General features: G+C 38.3%; 2 protein-coding genes across 2 annotated transcripts in view; one reads left to right on the forward strand and one right to left on the reverse strand.

Moving 5' to 3' along the window:
- LOC136842089 (uncharacterized) overlaps positions 1–2,182 on the reverse strand; it is a 4,122-nt gene extending 1,940 nt beyond the window's left edge. Inside the window, exons 1-4 of the mRNA XM_067109473.1 lie at positions 2,142–2,182; positions 1,243–1,336; positions 1,009–1,051; positions 547–651 (exon numbers count right to left, since the gene is read on the reverse strand). Coding sequence (XP_066965574.1) covers positions 547–651; positions 1,009–1,051; positions 1,243–1,326 — 232 coding nt within the window. The 5' untranslated portion in view covers positions 1,327–1,336; positions 2,142–2,182. The remainder of the gene's footprint in view (positions 1–546; positions 652–1,008; positions 1,052–1,242; positions 1,337–2,141) is intronic.
- Positions 2,183–7,037: 4,855 nt separating this feature from the next.
- Positions 7,038–14,518, forward strand: LOC136841560 (uncharacterized). The gene is made up of 2 exons (XM_067108543.1): positions 7,038–7,966; positions 13,075–14,518. Exons 1-2 carry the CDS (start codon positions 7,846–7,848, stop codon positions 14,124–14,126), a joined length of 1,173 nt encoding a protein of 390 aa, XP_066964644.1. The 5' UTR covers positions 7,038–7,845; the 3' UTR covers positions 14,127–14,518.
- Positions 14,519–14,823: the final 305 nt, after the last annotated feature.

The raw sequence follows: 14,823 nt of genomic DNA on the forward strand, positions 1-14,823 counted from the left end.
CCTTAACTTCTCTAATACTTAAATATCTACAGTAAATCGTGCGTTCTGTTAGAATCCAGTGGAAAATGAATGAAAAAATCCACCGTCCCACGTGGGATTCGAACCCATGTAAACTGAAGACAAAGCGTTTTACCCCAAGACTTTTTGTTAATTTTATTTCAACTCTTACTTACATGTATCTATAAAATTCTGATATAATTTTACTACAACCAAAACAAACCCAGACAGACGAAGGTTATGATGTAATGTTAGATATATAGATGAAGATAAAGACAGAGACTTTAAACAAAATATGCATCAACGTAAAAACAGAAGACACTGAAGCTGACAACCAGCAGAGTTGAAACTGGCCATCCCTCAAGTCAAATTCCAATGAATGAAACTGATCACAGGAACATCAAAGAAAAAATCCCACCAAATCATCCAAAAAAAGTGATCTGCATAAATTTCCATCACCTTCTTATCTTTTTCCCTTCATTTCAGCTTCCGTTTCATCGAAATAACCACAAAGAAAACAGGAATATCTTTTCCAAAAGCTGAAATTACCTTTCAAGCAGCAAGAGCACTTAGAGCGATAGCAGAGCCCGTCGGCTCTTTCGTCGGCGTGGCAAACTGGACGACAGAGACCCCCGCAGATCCTCGGTAGCTCCCCTTGTCGTCAGTGCAGAAGGAGAATCGTTATTTGGTTTATATTAAGCACTAGATCACTCGGGTAAGGGTATTCTAATGGTATAAAGATGTTATGTGTTCTCTTTCAACATGAAACCCTTTTTATCTGAGGGGATGATTTCAGGAGAAAACTAGATAATGTAACTTCCTTCTTCATTACTGAACTATTGAATAAAAAAAAAAACATTTATTGCACACACACACACGCACACATATATATGTGTATGTGTGTGTATACAATGCATATAATACATCCATTTAATAGATATATGTATGTATGTATGGAGAGAGAGAGAGAGAGAGAGAGAGAGAGAGAGAGAGAGAATTGAATCTATTTACCAGGATAATTCAGTGGTCCCGAGGGGTCAAAAGGACAAATATCCTGCAAAAGAAAAAAACACGGTAAAAATTGTCAAAAATCAGGAATGGCAAATAAGTCTGCCAGGTTATGTCTATCCTTTTCCTTCATTTCCTCATTTATTTGGTCTCCTACTTATTCTTCGTCTCCTTATTGACAATAATAGTATTGTTTCTAGTTTATGCAAATAACCAAACATCACGGTTCAAACTCACCGGGGGAAGCTGGGCTTCTGATACCGACACCAGCGCCAAAATCAGCAGCAGGGAAGCTGGCAGCAGCAGACTCGGTGATCCCATCTTGAATCGGCTGCGTTCGGGTACGAAAACAAAAGAAACTTTTGGGTTAATTTGACCTGAAGTGGCTTCCTTCGAAAGAAAATAAGAATTTTATTAATATCAAAACGTTTCGAGTCGATTGTGTGACTGATTGTCAGCTAAATAACCGGCTTCCTCGGGAGGCAAAAGAGAGCTTCGCTCATCCAGCTCATGATGTAAATTGAGTGACTTCCTTCGAGGCAACAAAAAACAAATGATTATCAGCTTATGACGCCATTGACTCACACAGGAAACAGCTGTCACCTGCTAGAGAGGATACACAAATATCGACGTAGGAACCATCATGCGTGTCTACAAGATTGGCAGAGGAAGAGGAAAAAAGAAACAAAGAAACATCAGATTCGAGTAGCAAACATCTGCGTTCTCAGGGTAGGCGAAAACAGATGAAGAAGAAGAGAATCAGTTTCTTCGATTCAGAGATGATAATGGAAAGTGATCGATCACCTAAAGGCAAGCGTTGAAGTTTTCATTCCGTAAATATACAAGACCGAATCTCAAAATAGAAATAAAAATAGTGAACGTTATAGTCAGGTTCATCATTTCGCAAAACTTAGATTTGGCAGTCGCGTCAAAGTCCGATGTGTTGTGTAAAATGAAGTTTCAAAAGCGCGAGAGTCAGTTAAATGATTCGACTAAGTTGACTCAGATATCTGCAATGCTCCTGACACACTACAAGAACCTCTCCCTTCACTATATTCACGGGATAAGCATAAATTCGCGAGAACAAGACTCCACGAATACGAAACCTACCAAATCAGTACTTGTACGATACGAACCTAATTCTTCGCTGCCAGGAGTACGATACAACTGTATAGCTACCAGGCTCGAGAGAATATATATATACTACACTCAATCACACTCTGCCCTCAAAGGCAGAATCGCAGGTAAATAAATCCTGGTTTTATTGAAAATGACTCAACGCCAATTTAGGAGATCCATCGTCTAATCAGGTGTTATAAAATACTATGTGCTTTGAAGGTGTATTGAGTTAGACGGGCACTGAGCTTTCAATAGTTTATTTAGTTGATGACATTCCTTATGAGAAGTGTAGGCGCCGTTTAATGGTGCAAAAGCCTTTAGAGAAGTATGAGAAACTTTATTTACTTACGTCTGCGCTTTATTGATGAACATATATACACATCCCTCAAGCGCAAACACACAAGTAGGCCTACAGTGTATACACACATACATATAAATACAGTACATATGTATGTATATATATATGTGTATATGTATTTTCATATATATTCATGTATGTATTATGTATGTATGTATGTACAGATGAAGCAAAGCCACAGACATGAAATGAAAGAGGGTATTTTTGCTTTTATTGTATCCCAGTGGCCTCCTCTATATTGCTAGTGTATAATTATTATCACATGCTATTAAGCGACAGAGTAATATATGTATATATATATATATTAAGTTATATATATATATATATATATATATATACTGTATATGTATATATATATACACACACATACATACATATATAATATATAAATATATATATAAATATATATATATATATATATATATATATGTATGCATGTATATATATATATATATATATATATGTGTGTGTGTGTGTGTGTGTGTGTATGCGATTGGATTTTGGTGTATAATATATATATATATATATGTATATACATATATTCAGTATATATGCTGTATATATTATATATTATATGTATGTGTATATTAAAATTCAATTTATCGATAAAGGAATATAAAAAACACACATAAACAAAATAGCAATTAAATATTACGAAGAAAGTAGCAAATGTCCGCAACTGATAAACAGATAATATATAAATAGATAAGAAAACTAAGTAAAAGGTCATCGAAAATAGCATTAACTAGACACGCAACATTGCCATCCACGTAACGAGCGGACTCTAATCCACAAATATTCATCTTAATTTTATGTGTGAAAAGGCGGTGTCGCCCATCTGCATATGAAGATTATATATGATAAATTATCAGGTAATGAATACGATCTAGTTTTTCCTTGCCGATACCTGCGTCAGAAAGCGGTGGGTGGGGAGGGGAAGAGAAAGAGAGAGAGAGAGAGAGAGAGAGAGAGAGAGAGAGAGAGAGAGAGACAGAGAGTTACAAGGATTAGGATGTCTCAGACTTTTTAGTCCATCCGAGGAGACGTCATGTGCTCACTTATCTCTAGGAGCAGGATTTACTGTTCATTCACAGTGTTCTAATGATTTTGTCTAGTTTTCTTTTGAACTCTTCCACGCTGTTGCTGTTGACAACTTCTGGTGGCAGTTTATTCCATGTGTCACATATCTTGTATGTGAAGAAGTTCCCACAATGGGATGTGTTGTATCTCTTCAGTTCTAGTTTTCGTCCATTATTTCTTGTCTGGTTTTCGCTTAATGTGAAGAGGTTACTGTCTATTTTTGTTATGCCTTTCAGTATTTTGAATGTTTCTACGAGTTGTCCTCGCAATCGTCGTGTTTCTAAGTCATACATGTTCAAACTCTCTAGTCGTCTTTGGTAAACTATTCGCCTGATGGATGGAATTAACTTTGTGGCTCTTGCTTGTACCTCTTCTAATCTATTTCTGTCCTTTCTTAGTATTGGTGACCAAAACTGTACTGCATATTCAAGATGAGGTCTGACTATTGATGTGTAGGCCTGCAGCACCGTTTCCTTGTTTCTGTATTTGAACTGCCTCTTTATGTATCCCACTAGTTTCTGTGCCTCCTTCTTTTCAGCTTTTATGCACTGTTTTTTTGTATTTTAAGCCCTTCGTAATAATGACTCCAGGTCCTCTTCTTGTTCTACACTATTTATGTCATTCCTAAAAAAAAGGTTAAGTGTACCTTAGTTTAACCAGACCACTGAGCTGATTAACAGCTCTCCCAGGGCTGGCCCGAAGGATTAGATTTATTTTACGTGGCTAAGGACCAATTGGTTACCTAGCAACTGGACCTACAGCTTATTGTGGAATCCGAACCACATTATAACGAGAAATGAATTTCTATCACCAGAAATAAATCTCTCTAAATCTTCATTGGCCGGTGGGAGAATCGAACGCAGGCCCAGCAGAGTGCTGGCCGAGAACGATACCAACCCGTCCATGAGGAACTATGTCATTCCAAAGCAGCATATAGTTGGCATGAGGGTTGTTTGTTCCTGTTTGTAACGTCAAAGCCATTAATGTAAGTCAAAAACAAGAGAGAGAGAGAGAGAGAGAGAGAGAGAGAGAGAGAGAGAGAGAGAGAGAGAGAGAGAGAGAAAGTAGAGGGGGTGTTAGGGAGGAGAAAGAGGGAAAAAGTGAGAGAGAGAGAGAGAGAGAGAGAGAGAGAGAGTAGTGGGGGTGTTAGGGAGGAGAAAGAGGGAAAAAGTGAGAGAGAGAGAGAGAGAGAAGAGGGGGGAGGCATTACGTTATAATTTTTGTGAAGAGCACAGGCCACTCGGACGGGTAACCTAATGACTTTTTGTAGCCCAGATACGAAAAAAATGAGTACTGGGAGGGAAGAAGGGGGTCGGGTTTAACCCCCAAGGTGTAAGTGGTTGAAAGACCTGCTCCTTAAAGGAAGGAAGGCTATAAGGGTGAGGACTCAGGATAAACAGAGTCATGAAGAGGATTCCCAAGTTTTACATTAAAAGGAGTGAAAGAGGCACTGAACTGTATAATCCGAGAATTACCGATTTCCAAAAACTAATCAAGGATGAACCTTGTTGCCGATGGAGATAATCAAGAGAACAACAGAATTAGCTAAGAAGCCGTAAAAATGGAGCATGGAACAACTAGTGATTCAAACTGGTCAACTGGAAGGTGGCGATAGTGAACAGAAGTTGCAGAGATTGGAAGAAGAATTTTAAAGTATTACCGAAGGGCAAACATAAAAATAGAATGAGAAAAGGAGTGAAATGAACGTGGATTGATTAGGTTTTCAGACGGTAAGGTGAAAGCTGGCGATAGTGAACAGAGGATGCAAAGACCGCCTGAAGATTTAGTAAGTATTTGTAACCATATCAAGTTGGATAATTTTTTTATAAGATTAAACATGAGGCCGGACAATGACACTATGAATATTGGTGTGAGTGATAGGCTAGAATGTATTTGCAGATTCATCAAAGTATTGAAGATTGAATTCAAATACTGGGTTAAAGTTAAGTATACCTTAGTTTAACCAGACCACTGAGCTGATTAACAGCTCTCCTAGGGCTGGCCCGAAGGATTAGGTTTATTTTACGTGGCTAAGAACCAATTGGTTACCTAGCAATGGGCCCTACAGCTTATTGTGGAATCCGAACCACATTATATTGAGAGATGAATTTCTATCACCAGAAATAGATTTCTCTAATTTTTCATTGGCCGGTGGGAGAATCGAACGCGGGCCCAGCAGAATGCTAGCCAAGGACGATACCAACCCGCAAATGAGGAACTTAAAAATGCTGGGTGAGAGGACCTCACCTCTCACCCAGTAAAGTAAAGCAGGGAAGGCAGTAGCAGCCCTGCAAATGGTTTGAAAGAAGAACATAGAATGTATGGGAGGAAAATCTGAAACTAACTAAAAGCTTGTTGGGCGAGTCGGTAGAGTTGCCGGCTAGTACTCGCTAGGTCCGAGTTCGAGTCTCCGACCGGCTAATGAAGAATTAGAGGAGTTTATTTCTGGTAATAGAAATTCATTTCTCGGTTTAATGTGGTTCGGATTCCACAATAAGCTGTAGGTCCCGTTGCTAGGTAACCAACTGGTTCTTAGCCACGTAAAATAAGTCTAATCCTTCGGGCCAGCCCTAGGAGAGCTGTTAATCAGCTCAGTGGTCTGGTTAAACTAAGATATACTTGACTTTTTTTCTTTACGGAAATGGAGGGTGAATGAGGAGTTCTTTTGATATGTATAGTGTGCACAGCATACTAGGAGCAAGAAAAAAGTTAAGTATACCTTAGTTTAACCAGACCACTGAACTGATTAACAGCTCTCCTAGGGCTGGTCCGAAGGATTAGGTTTATTTTACGTGGCTAAGAACCAGTTGGTTACCTAGCAACGGGACCTACAGCTTATAACGAGAAATGAATTTCTATCACCAGAATTAAATTCCTTTAATTCTTCATTGGCCGGTCGGAGAATCGAACGCGGGCGCAGCAGAGTGCTAGCCGAGAACGATACCAACCCGTCCTGTGAGGAACTACTAGGAGTGAGAAATGGGAAAAATGGAGAGATAGGGAGAGGTGGTTTAGTCATATGGAGAGAATGAAAGACAAAAGGTTTGTAAGCAGTGCCTACAGTCTGGAAGATTTCGGGTGTTAATGATGCGTTTGAAACGAGTTCTCAGTATCCAGAAGGCATAAGACTGCTCGCAAGATGAAGATTAATGGCGCAATGTGTGTGAAGAGGGTCGACACGCTACGAGTGTGCTTTCTGTGAAAGTAAATGAGGCGGTTAATGTTATTAAAATTTTCTCATTAATTTAACAATTAAAGATTTAAAGTGCATTCGGTGTTTCGTGAACGTCTAAATGAATAGAAACGCCATCTACACACTCTTTGCAAAGGAAAAAGGTGACCCGAACGCTTTTCAGTGCAAATAAGACCCATCTGATATGTCCTTCCACTTAAACACCTGTTGTCCAGATGAACAGGTGATCGTCCTCGGTTTACCAGATAATTTCGGCATACAGGTGTAAATCGCCCTTTAGGCGGACACACCTGCCGAGGCGCTGGCAGGGTGACGGGTGTGGGTTTGGTAAGGACCATGTGTCGCGCAGTCGTCACATCGTGTCCACTCAGGAAGTGAAGGGGAGAGAGAGAGGGAGAGCGAAAGAGAGAAAGAGAGAGAAAGAGAGAGAGAGAGAGAAAGAGGGAGAGAGAGAGAAGGAAATGTTGGGCCGGGTCGTCGTCGCCATTCCCTGAAGTGAAATAGAGAGAAAGAGGGAGGAAAGAAAGAGTGCGTGAGAAAAAGGTCTTCAAGTCGTGACTGTTTCATCAAGTGAGGGAGAAACAGCATAAAGGAAGAGAGAGAGAGAGAGAGAGAGAGAGAGAGAGAGAGAGAGAGAGAGAGAGAGAGAGAGAGAGAGATCAAGTAGGCGTCACACTGAACTGGCGTCACATAGCTAAGACAGAAAAGTGACAAAACAAGAGAGAAATACCGGAGGAGGGAACGAGTTTTGTCGAGAACCAGACTGACAATGACGTCACAGAAGGTGTGAAGTGATGCAGTGATAAAGAGCCATTCCATACGAGAGCACTAATAAGGGCGTCGCGGTAAAAGAAGCATCCACGATGAAAGCCTCATTCTCCGAAGGGAGTTCGTCCAAGGGCAATTCGTTCAAGGGAATCTCCAGCCCCTGAGATACTGTGGAAACACGTTACCGAAGGTGGAATCTAGCACCTGAGCCACTTTGAACGAAGGGAACTGCTCTCAGAAATATATTGTGAAAAGGATTCCAGCCATAGGAATTCCCGCGTTAAGGATATCTCAGCTAAGGGAACTGCTCTTCCTTTCAGCCATGATAACCAAAGACCCTTTCAGGCCACTGATTTGTATACTGGTGGCTTTTGCATTCATATACGGAGCTTACAGCGTCGTTTACAAGCGTCGGGGTTTCTTCAGCGGAGAAGATAAAGCAGGTAAACATTGTTTTAGGAGTCGTAAAATTATTGCATTTGTTAGTTTCTGAACGTGCATATATATATATATATATATATATATATATATATATATATATATATATATATATATATATATATATATATATTATATATATATATATATATATATATATATATATATATATATATATATATATATATATATATATATATATATATATATATATATATATATATATATATATATATATATATATATATATATATATATATATATATATATATATATAGATGTGAACAATAGTAAGGTTATGAGGGAATATAAAAACCAGAGAGGTGGGGTGATGAATGTTAGTCTTTATGGCAAAAGAACAAGAAGCAATCGACTCTCTTAAGAATTCAGTAACAAACAGAACGATTGATAAAAGAAAGAAGCAGTGAATCACATAATGGGTGAAACAGGGAAGGCAGCAGGGTGAATGCAAAAGACTGGAAAGGGACTTGAATTGTTTAGGGAAGCCAAGTTGGGAGTAGACGAAGGGACTGTTTAGCCAACTCTCCTTTATGGATGTTGAGTGAGATTGAAAGGAAAAGACTGAGGTTATTGAGACTGATAATTTATAGAAAGTAGGAAGAACTTACAGGATGGTGAAGTTAAAGCTAAGTGCACCCTAGTTTAACCAGACCACTGAGCTGATTAACAGCTCTCCTAGGGCTGGCCCGAAGGATTAGACTTATTTTACATGGCTAAGAACCAATTGGTTACCTAGCAATGGGACCTACAGTTATTGTGGAATCCGAACCACATTACAGTGAGAAATGAATTTCTATCACCAGAAATAAATTCCTCTAATTCTTCATTGGCCGGCCGGAGAATCGAACGCAGGTCCACCAAGGTGCTAACCAAGAACGATATCGACCCATCCAACGAGGAACTACAGTATGGTGAAAAGAGTGTATAATTTGATATATTGTGAAGGAGGACAAAAGGAAACTTAGGTAGCTAGTAAGGGCTTTGATATCCAGGAAGCAAAAAGTTGCTTGCAAGATTAAGTTGTATGGCGCTGGATTTTCATTTCTCTTCTTTTTCTCTTTTTTTTCTCGGCGAGGAAATGGAAAGCTCGTTGCTTCGGTCTTCGAATCAGTCTAATGAAGCAGTTTACGAAACAGAGGACGCTTGAAACTGCTTAGAATAATAGGCATTAAGCCTCACAGTAACCTTGGTCACCACCAATCACATCGCCGGGGTACAAATGTTGCTTTCACTGCTCGAAAAGGTTTTGAAAAGGTCGCGGCAGTAAACAGCTGTTCATCACCATAATTGTCGACACTTGCGTCAATGAGAGGGTCGGGAAATGATGTAAGAAATTTGAACGTGGCAGATAAATGATAATGATAATGATAACCATACTCATATGCCGTCTATCCCTACAACATTTGTAATCCTACTGACACGGAGAGAGAGAGAGAGAGAGAGAGAGAGAGAGAGAGAGAGGTTTCGCGCAGCTTGATTGAGCACAGGTGTTATTGAACATCTGAATGGGAGCAAATACAACTGAGGTATTTCTCTTAAGAGGAATGTTTCCGTCACAGTCGTTTGTGATTGCTAATGCGATGATAGGTACTTTGGTGGCAGGTGTAGAAAGAGGCTCGCGTTGTGGAAGTTGTCTGTATATATGGGCTTCATCCACGATTGAGCAGTGAAGTGTGAATGTGGTAGAAACACACACACACACATATATATATATATATATATATATATATATATATATGTATATTACTAAAGGACCTCATTCAAACTGGAAGTTTGATACCACCCAGTTTGAATGAAGTCCTTTTAGTAATTCTACTAATGCACAGAACAATTGTGTAATTGATAAAGTTAATATATATATATATATATATATATATATATATATATATATATATATATATATATATGATATATAATATATATATAGTATACATATAATTATATATATATATATATATGTATGTATATATCTATATATATATATATATATATATATATATATATATATATATATATATATATATATATATATATATATATATATATATTTTATTAACAGGACCTCATTGAAACTGGATGACATTTAGCGGAGTTATTTATTCAAATAACTCCGCTAGATACCATCCAGTTTCAATGAGGTCCTGTTAGTAATTGCTTTAATGCACAGAAGAATTGCGTAAGTGATAAAGTTAATATATATACATATATATATATATATATATATATATATATATATATATATATATATATATATATATATATATATATATATATATACGAGTATATATCCATGAAGTTAGAAATGTTTAATATCCAATTCACGCTACTTCGGGAATAACCCCTCTGGGGAATTATCACCGAAGGGGAATTTTTTTTTTTAAGTGGTAAATGGATCGGTACCGCCGGGTCTCGATCCCTCGACACAGTACCTTCCAAAGACTCCATTCGACGGTGGCTGTACCGATCCATTTATCACTTAAAAAAAAAAATTCCCCTTCTGCGATAATCTCCTATCGGGGATATTCCCGAAGTAGCGTGAATTGGTTATTAAACGACATTTGTAGCTTCATGATTGTATAGAAATCACGGTTTGATAAAAATTTCACATATATATATATGTATATATATACAGTATATATATATATATATATATATATATATATATAAGCGTATATATATATATATATTTTATATATATATATATATATATATATATATATATATATATATATATATATATATATATATATATATATATATATATATATATATATATATATATATATATATTATATAAGAGTGGGAGATGTTGTCATGTACAAAGTAATGAGACAGAGACAACTAGACAAATAAAAGAGAGAGAGAGAGAGAGAGAGAGAGAGAGAGAGAGAGAGAGAGAGAGAGAGAGAGAGAGAGAGAGGAGAGATGTAATAAATCTCAACAGAAAATAAATAAGCCATTTTCATTCCTATCTTGTCAACACAATGAAATGCTGTATTTACCGATGTTTTAATTCTCTTACCTAAATCTACACAAACAACCCTTAGTTTTCTTGTTTGTGTCGGATTTGTGTGCAAGGGCGTGTTCAGAATGCTTGGTCAGTGGACAGGTATCGTGGGTAGGGTCGGGGGGTCGCAGAACCTAATTTTCATGTAAACTATATAATTATTTATCTTCTTAAAGTGTTCTTAATGCTCTCTCACTTTGTATTGTGGATTTGAGATGTGAATTTTTTTCACACCCAAATTTTAAGAGGTGGCCCAAACGCACACCACTTTCACCTTTCCCTTCGCCCCTAAGAGAACTTTCTCTGAAGGAAAGAGAGAGAGGGAATTGGATAAAGTATAAACATTTGAATTTCTACTTTCTTCGTTTTTCCTCTGACTTCGACAGCCTTCCATCCTTCAGACTGCAGGTCTTTCGTTTCCATCCTTACTTTCTCTTCCTTTCACAGAGGAATCAGAATGCCTGCTCCATCGGCCTCAGCATGAAAAGAGGTGTTATGGGAAGCATGAGTCAGGGAACTCTGAAGTTTAGAGGAAGGAAAGAAGAATGAGATGAAGTCACAGGAACAAATTTCCATCCAACAGAACTAATTAGCAAGTGACCCATGGCTGCCTTATGGCTATGACGCAATGAGTCTTTTAAGTTTATAGGAGCAGGTTAGCGCTATGGGTCCACTGAGCATTACTGCTCGTGGAGTACGTGCAACTTTTGACGTCCATCACTCCTTTCCTCCTTGAACTCACTCTTCCTCAATTTCACCTGCATTGCAGCGTAAGCTGTAGGTTCTTAGCCACGTAAAATAAGTCTAATCCTTCGGGCCAGCCCTAGGAGAGCTGTTAATCAGCTCAGTGGTCTGGTAAAACTAAGGTATACTTAACTTTGCAGCATGTCTGATCCTATATCTGTCACTACAATTCAGATTGGATGGGTCGATATCATACTCGCCTAGCACTCTCCTAGGCCCGCGTTCGATTCTCCGGCTGGCCAGTGAAGAATTTGAGGAATTTATTTCTGGTGTTAGAAATTCATTTCTCGCTATAATGTGGTTCGGATTCCACAATAAGCTGTAGGTCCCGTTGCTAGGTAACCAATTGGTTCTTAGCCACGTAAAATAAGTCTAATCCTTCGGGCCAGCCCTAGGAGAACTGTTAATCAGCTCAGTGGTCTGGTTAAACTAAGGTATACTTTTTTTTTCTACAATTCAGTCCTTATAGAATTCATTGCTGGGCACTTTGTTTCTAGCCATTTATTTTGCATAGATATACAGTAGATCAAAATGGCTGAAATAGCTAAATGATAGGAGAGCCAATTTTTTTGACTTGTGATCTCGCTAGAGTAAATGTTGACCTCGTTTGGCAAAAGCTAAGTGGCCGTCTATTTTAGCATTGCTAACCAGTGCAAATGTGGAAGGCCTGTTTGGTGAAATCCAAATGACCGCCTGTGCGGAGAGTGGTCTGGGTCTCTCAGTATAGGAAAACCTTGGCCAAAGACTTCTGTGAATTAGAAGAAACTTGCTGATAGGAAGTAAGGTTCAAATAGAAAAATGGAAATTTGTTTTATTGAAAGTAACTGTTGCTTCTCCGATATTTCTGTGTATATACACCTTTTTGTGACTGACTACACTAGAACAATTAAAGCTCTTGTCTATTCCACACAATTTTTTCATTATATTCTGCTACTGATGTTATGCTTCTTTAACTTAAAATTGTGGTTAAACCATTTACCCAGAGTGGGATTTATAAATTCAATATTCTAAACTTGAATGGCACTGCTAGATAGCTAAGCAAAAGTTAGCTTACAGTTAATGAATTTATTGCCATTCAAAGCAACACATTTCAGCTAAGCAATATGGTGGACAAAACTAACAGCTAGGTAATAATATCAATGTTACGGCGATGTTAAGTTCCATTTCCTTTGATTTTATTTCTTACCGTCTCAGTTTTATTTGTTTAACCTATCTGCATTATCCTGCAGTGGTTACACCTATAATGAATGTAGTTTTACCCATATAGAAAGCTACTGATTTACATAGTTCTTTGTAATTTTTAGCTCTGCAATTAACCCTCGTTATCTCTTATATTTCCAGGATTCTCTAACAACATTCTAGACTATGAAAATCCAGACTATGGAGAAAATGACCAATGGCAAATTGGAAAGCGTTCAAGGAGGAGTTATAATCAACAGAAGAACAGCGAGTCTACGCCTTTGCTCGTCCTCATACTAGCATCCAATGTCAGGAGTGGGTCGACTCTGCTGGCCGAACTTCTTTCCACAACTGGAGAAGCTGTCCTGTTTTTTGAGCCTCTGTGGCCCTACAGAGATAAACCAGAGCTTTTCAAAGGCAAAAGTGTTATTAGCTATTTGTCAGATGTTTTCCAGTGTAATTTCAGTGATGAATTAGAAGCCTTCCTGAGGTATACCTTCCCGTTCAGTCACTACTTCCATCAAAGCATTCTTAATTGCCTAAGTGACTCATCTGCTCAAAAGTGCTTGAGGGAACTAGATCTGAAAAAAATCTGCCAAAATGCAAGAGTGCGCGTTGCCAAGGTTGTGCGAGCGAGGCTGTCTGCTATTGAGGATCTACTCCAGGGCTCCTCCACCCAACGTATCAAAGTGATCCACCTCACTCGAGACCCCAGAGGGTCGATCACTTCCATGCAGGGCCTCTTCTGGAACTGGAAGCCCTCTCTCAAGTGTGGCCCTCTGTGGGAGGACATGCAGGAATACGATCGCCTAGTCCAGAAGTACCCGGAGAGCCTCATCAACATTACCCACGAAGAACTGAGCTTGTATCCTACGAAGACCATGGAAAAGCTGAATCGTTTCTTGACCGGGCGTCCTGACGTCTCTGCTGGAACCCACCAGTACATCAAGAGGCACATGAATTCCACCAGGTACCGGGAAGACCCCCTGAGCACTTTTAACACCAGCAAGAACAAGTACCAGTCCTGGCGTTGGCAGATCAATGGGAGGCTGCTCTCGCAGATAGAAAATGAGCCCAGTTGCCGAAAGGCCATCGAAAGATACGGTCACAATCTATTTGGGTCCCTGGACAGGGTCACTGATCCGAGAATACCCCTTAAAATATCTGACGAGGGACCAAGCGAGGAGGTCCTACAGATGTATTCGCAGACGTAAACTGGCTGACGTAGAGAATTATAATTGTAAATCAAGTCTGTTAATATCTATTTGAAACTTGTTAAGGTCAAGCATGTAAAGGAGACAGAATTCTTTGAATATATTAAATAAAAAATCCTACTTAAAATGTTAATATAAACTAATGGCAGATTGTATCATCATAAGTTGGTTTTCATTGGCGTTTTAATGTAAATAACTTGAAAAGGATTTTACATCTGAAATGTCTATAGCAAATGTGTCGCTAAAACCTCCTCATGAAATATTAATATTCCGCTTTTCTATGAATTATATTGACTACCATTTGAATATTTCGATGAAATAAGAACTGATTTGATTTTGAACAAATTTTACCTTGGTCTTAAATTACGACCATTAAATTATTTTGCATGTTACTTGTCCCTGATTCTTAAATGAACCTCCTCACACACACACACACACACACACACACACACACACACACGCGCGCGCGCGCATACAAACACACACCCACACACACACACATATACATATATACAAAGATATATGTATATACATACATGTATATATATACTATATACATATGTCTATATATATGTATATGTATATATAGTTCTACATTTACTGATATATGAAATAAAAAAAATCGTACCTGAATGTTAATAAACACCAATGGCAGATTGTATCATCACACACACACACACACACACATATATATATA

The sequence above is a fragment of the Macrobrachium rosenbergii genome, chromosome 9 (genome assembly GCF_040412425.1).
Source record: "Macrobrachium rosenbergii isolate ZJJX-2024 chromosome 9, ASM4041242v1, whole genome shotgun sequence".
In the NCBI taxonomy this organism is placed as follows: domain Eukaryota; kingdom Metazoa; phylum Arthropoda; class Malacostraca; order Decapoda; family Palaemonidae; genus Macrobrachium; species Macrobrachium rosenbergii.

Excerpts from the sequence above, each read along its gene's own strand:
- LOC136841560 (XM_067108543.1), top strand. The coding sequence starts at position 7,846 with ATGATAACCAAAGACCCTTTCAGGCCACTGATTTGTATACTGGTGGCT. Across the intron at positions 7,967-13,074 it reads CAGCGGAGAAGATAAAGCAG|GATTCTCTAACAACATTCTA; the intron begins GTAAACATTGTT and ends TTATATTTCCAG.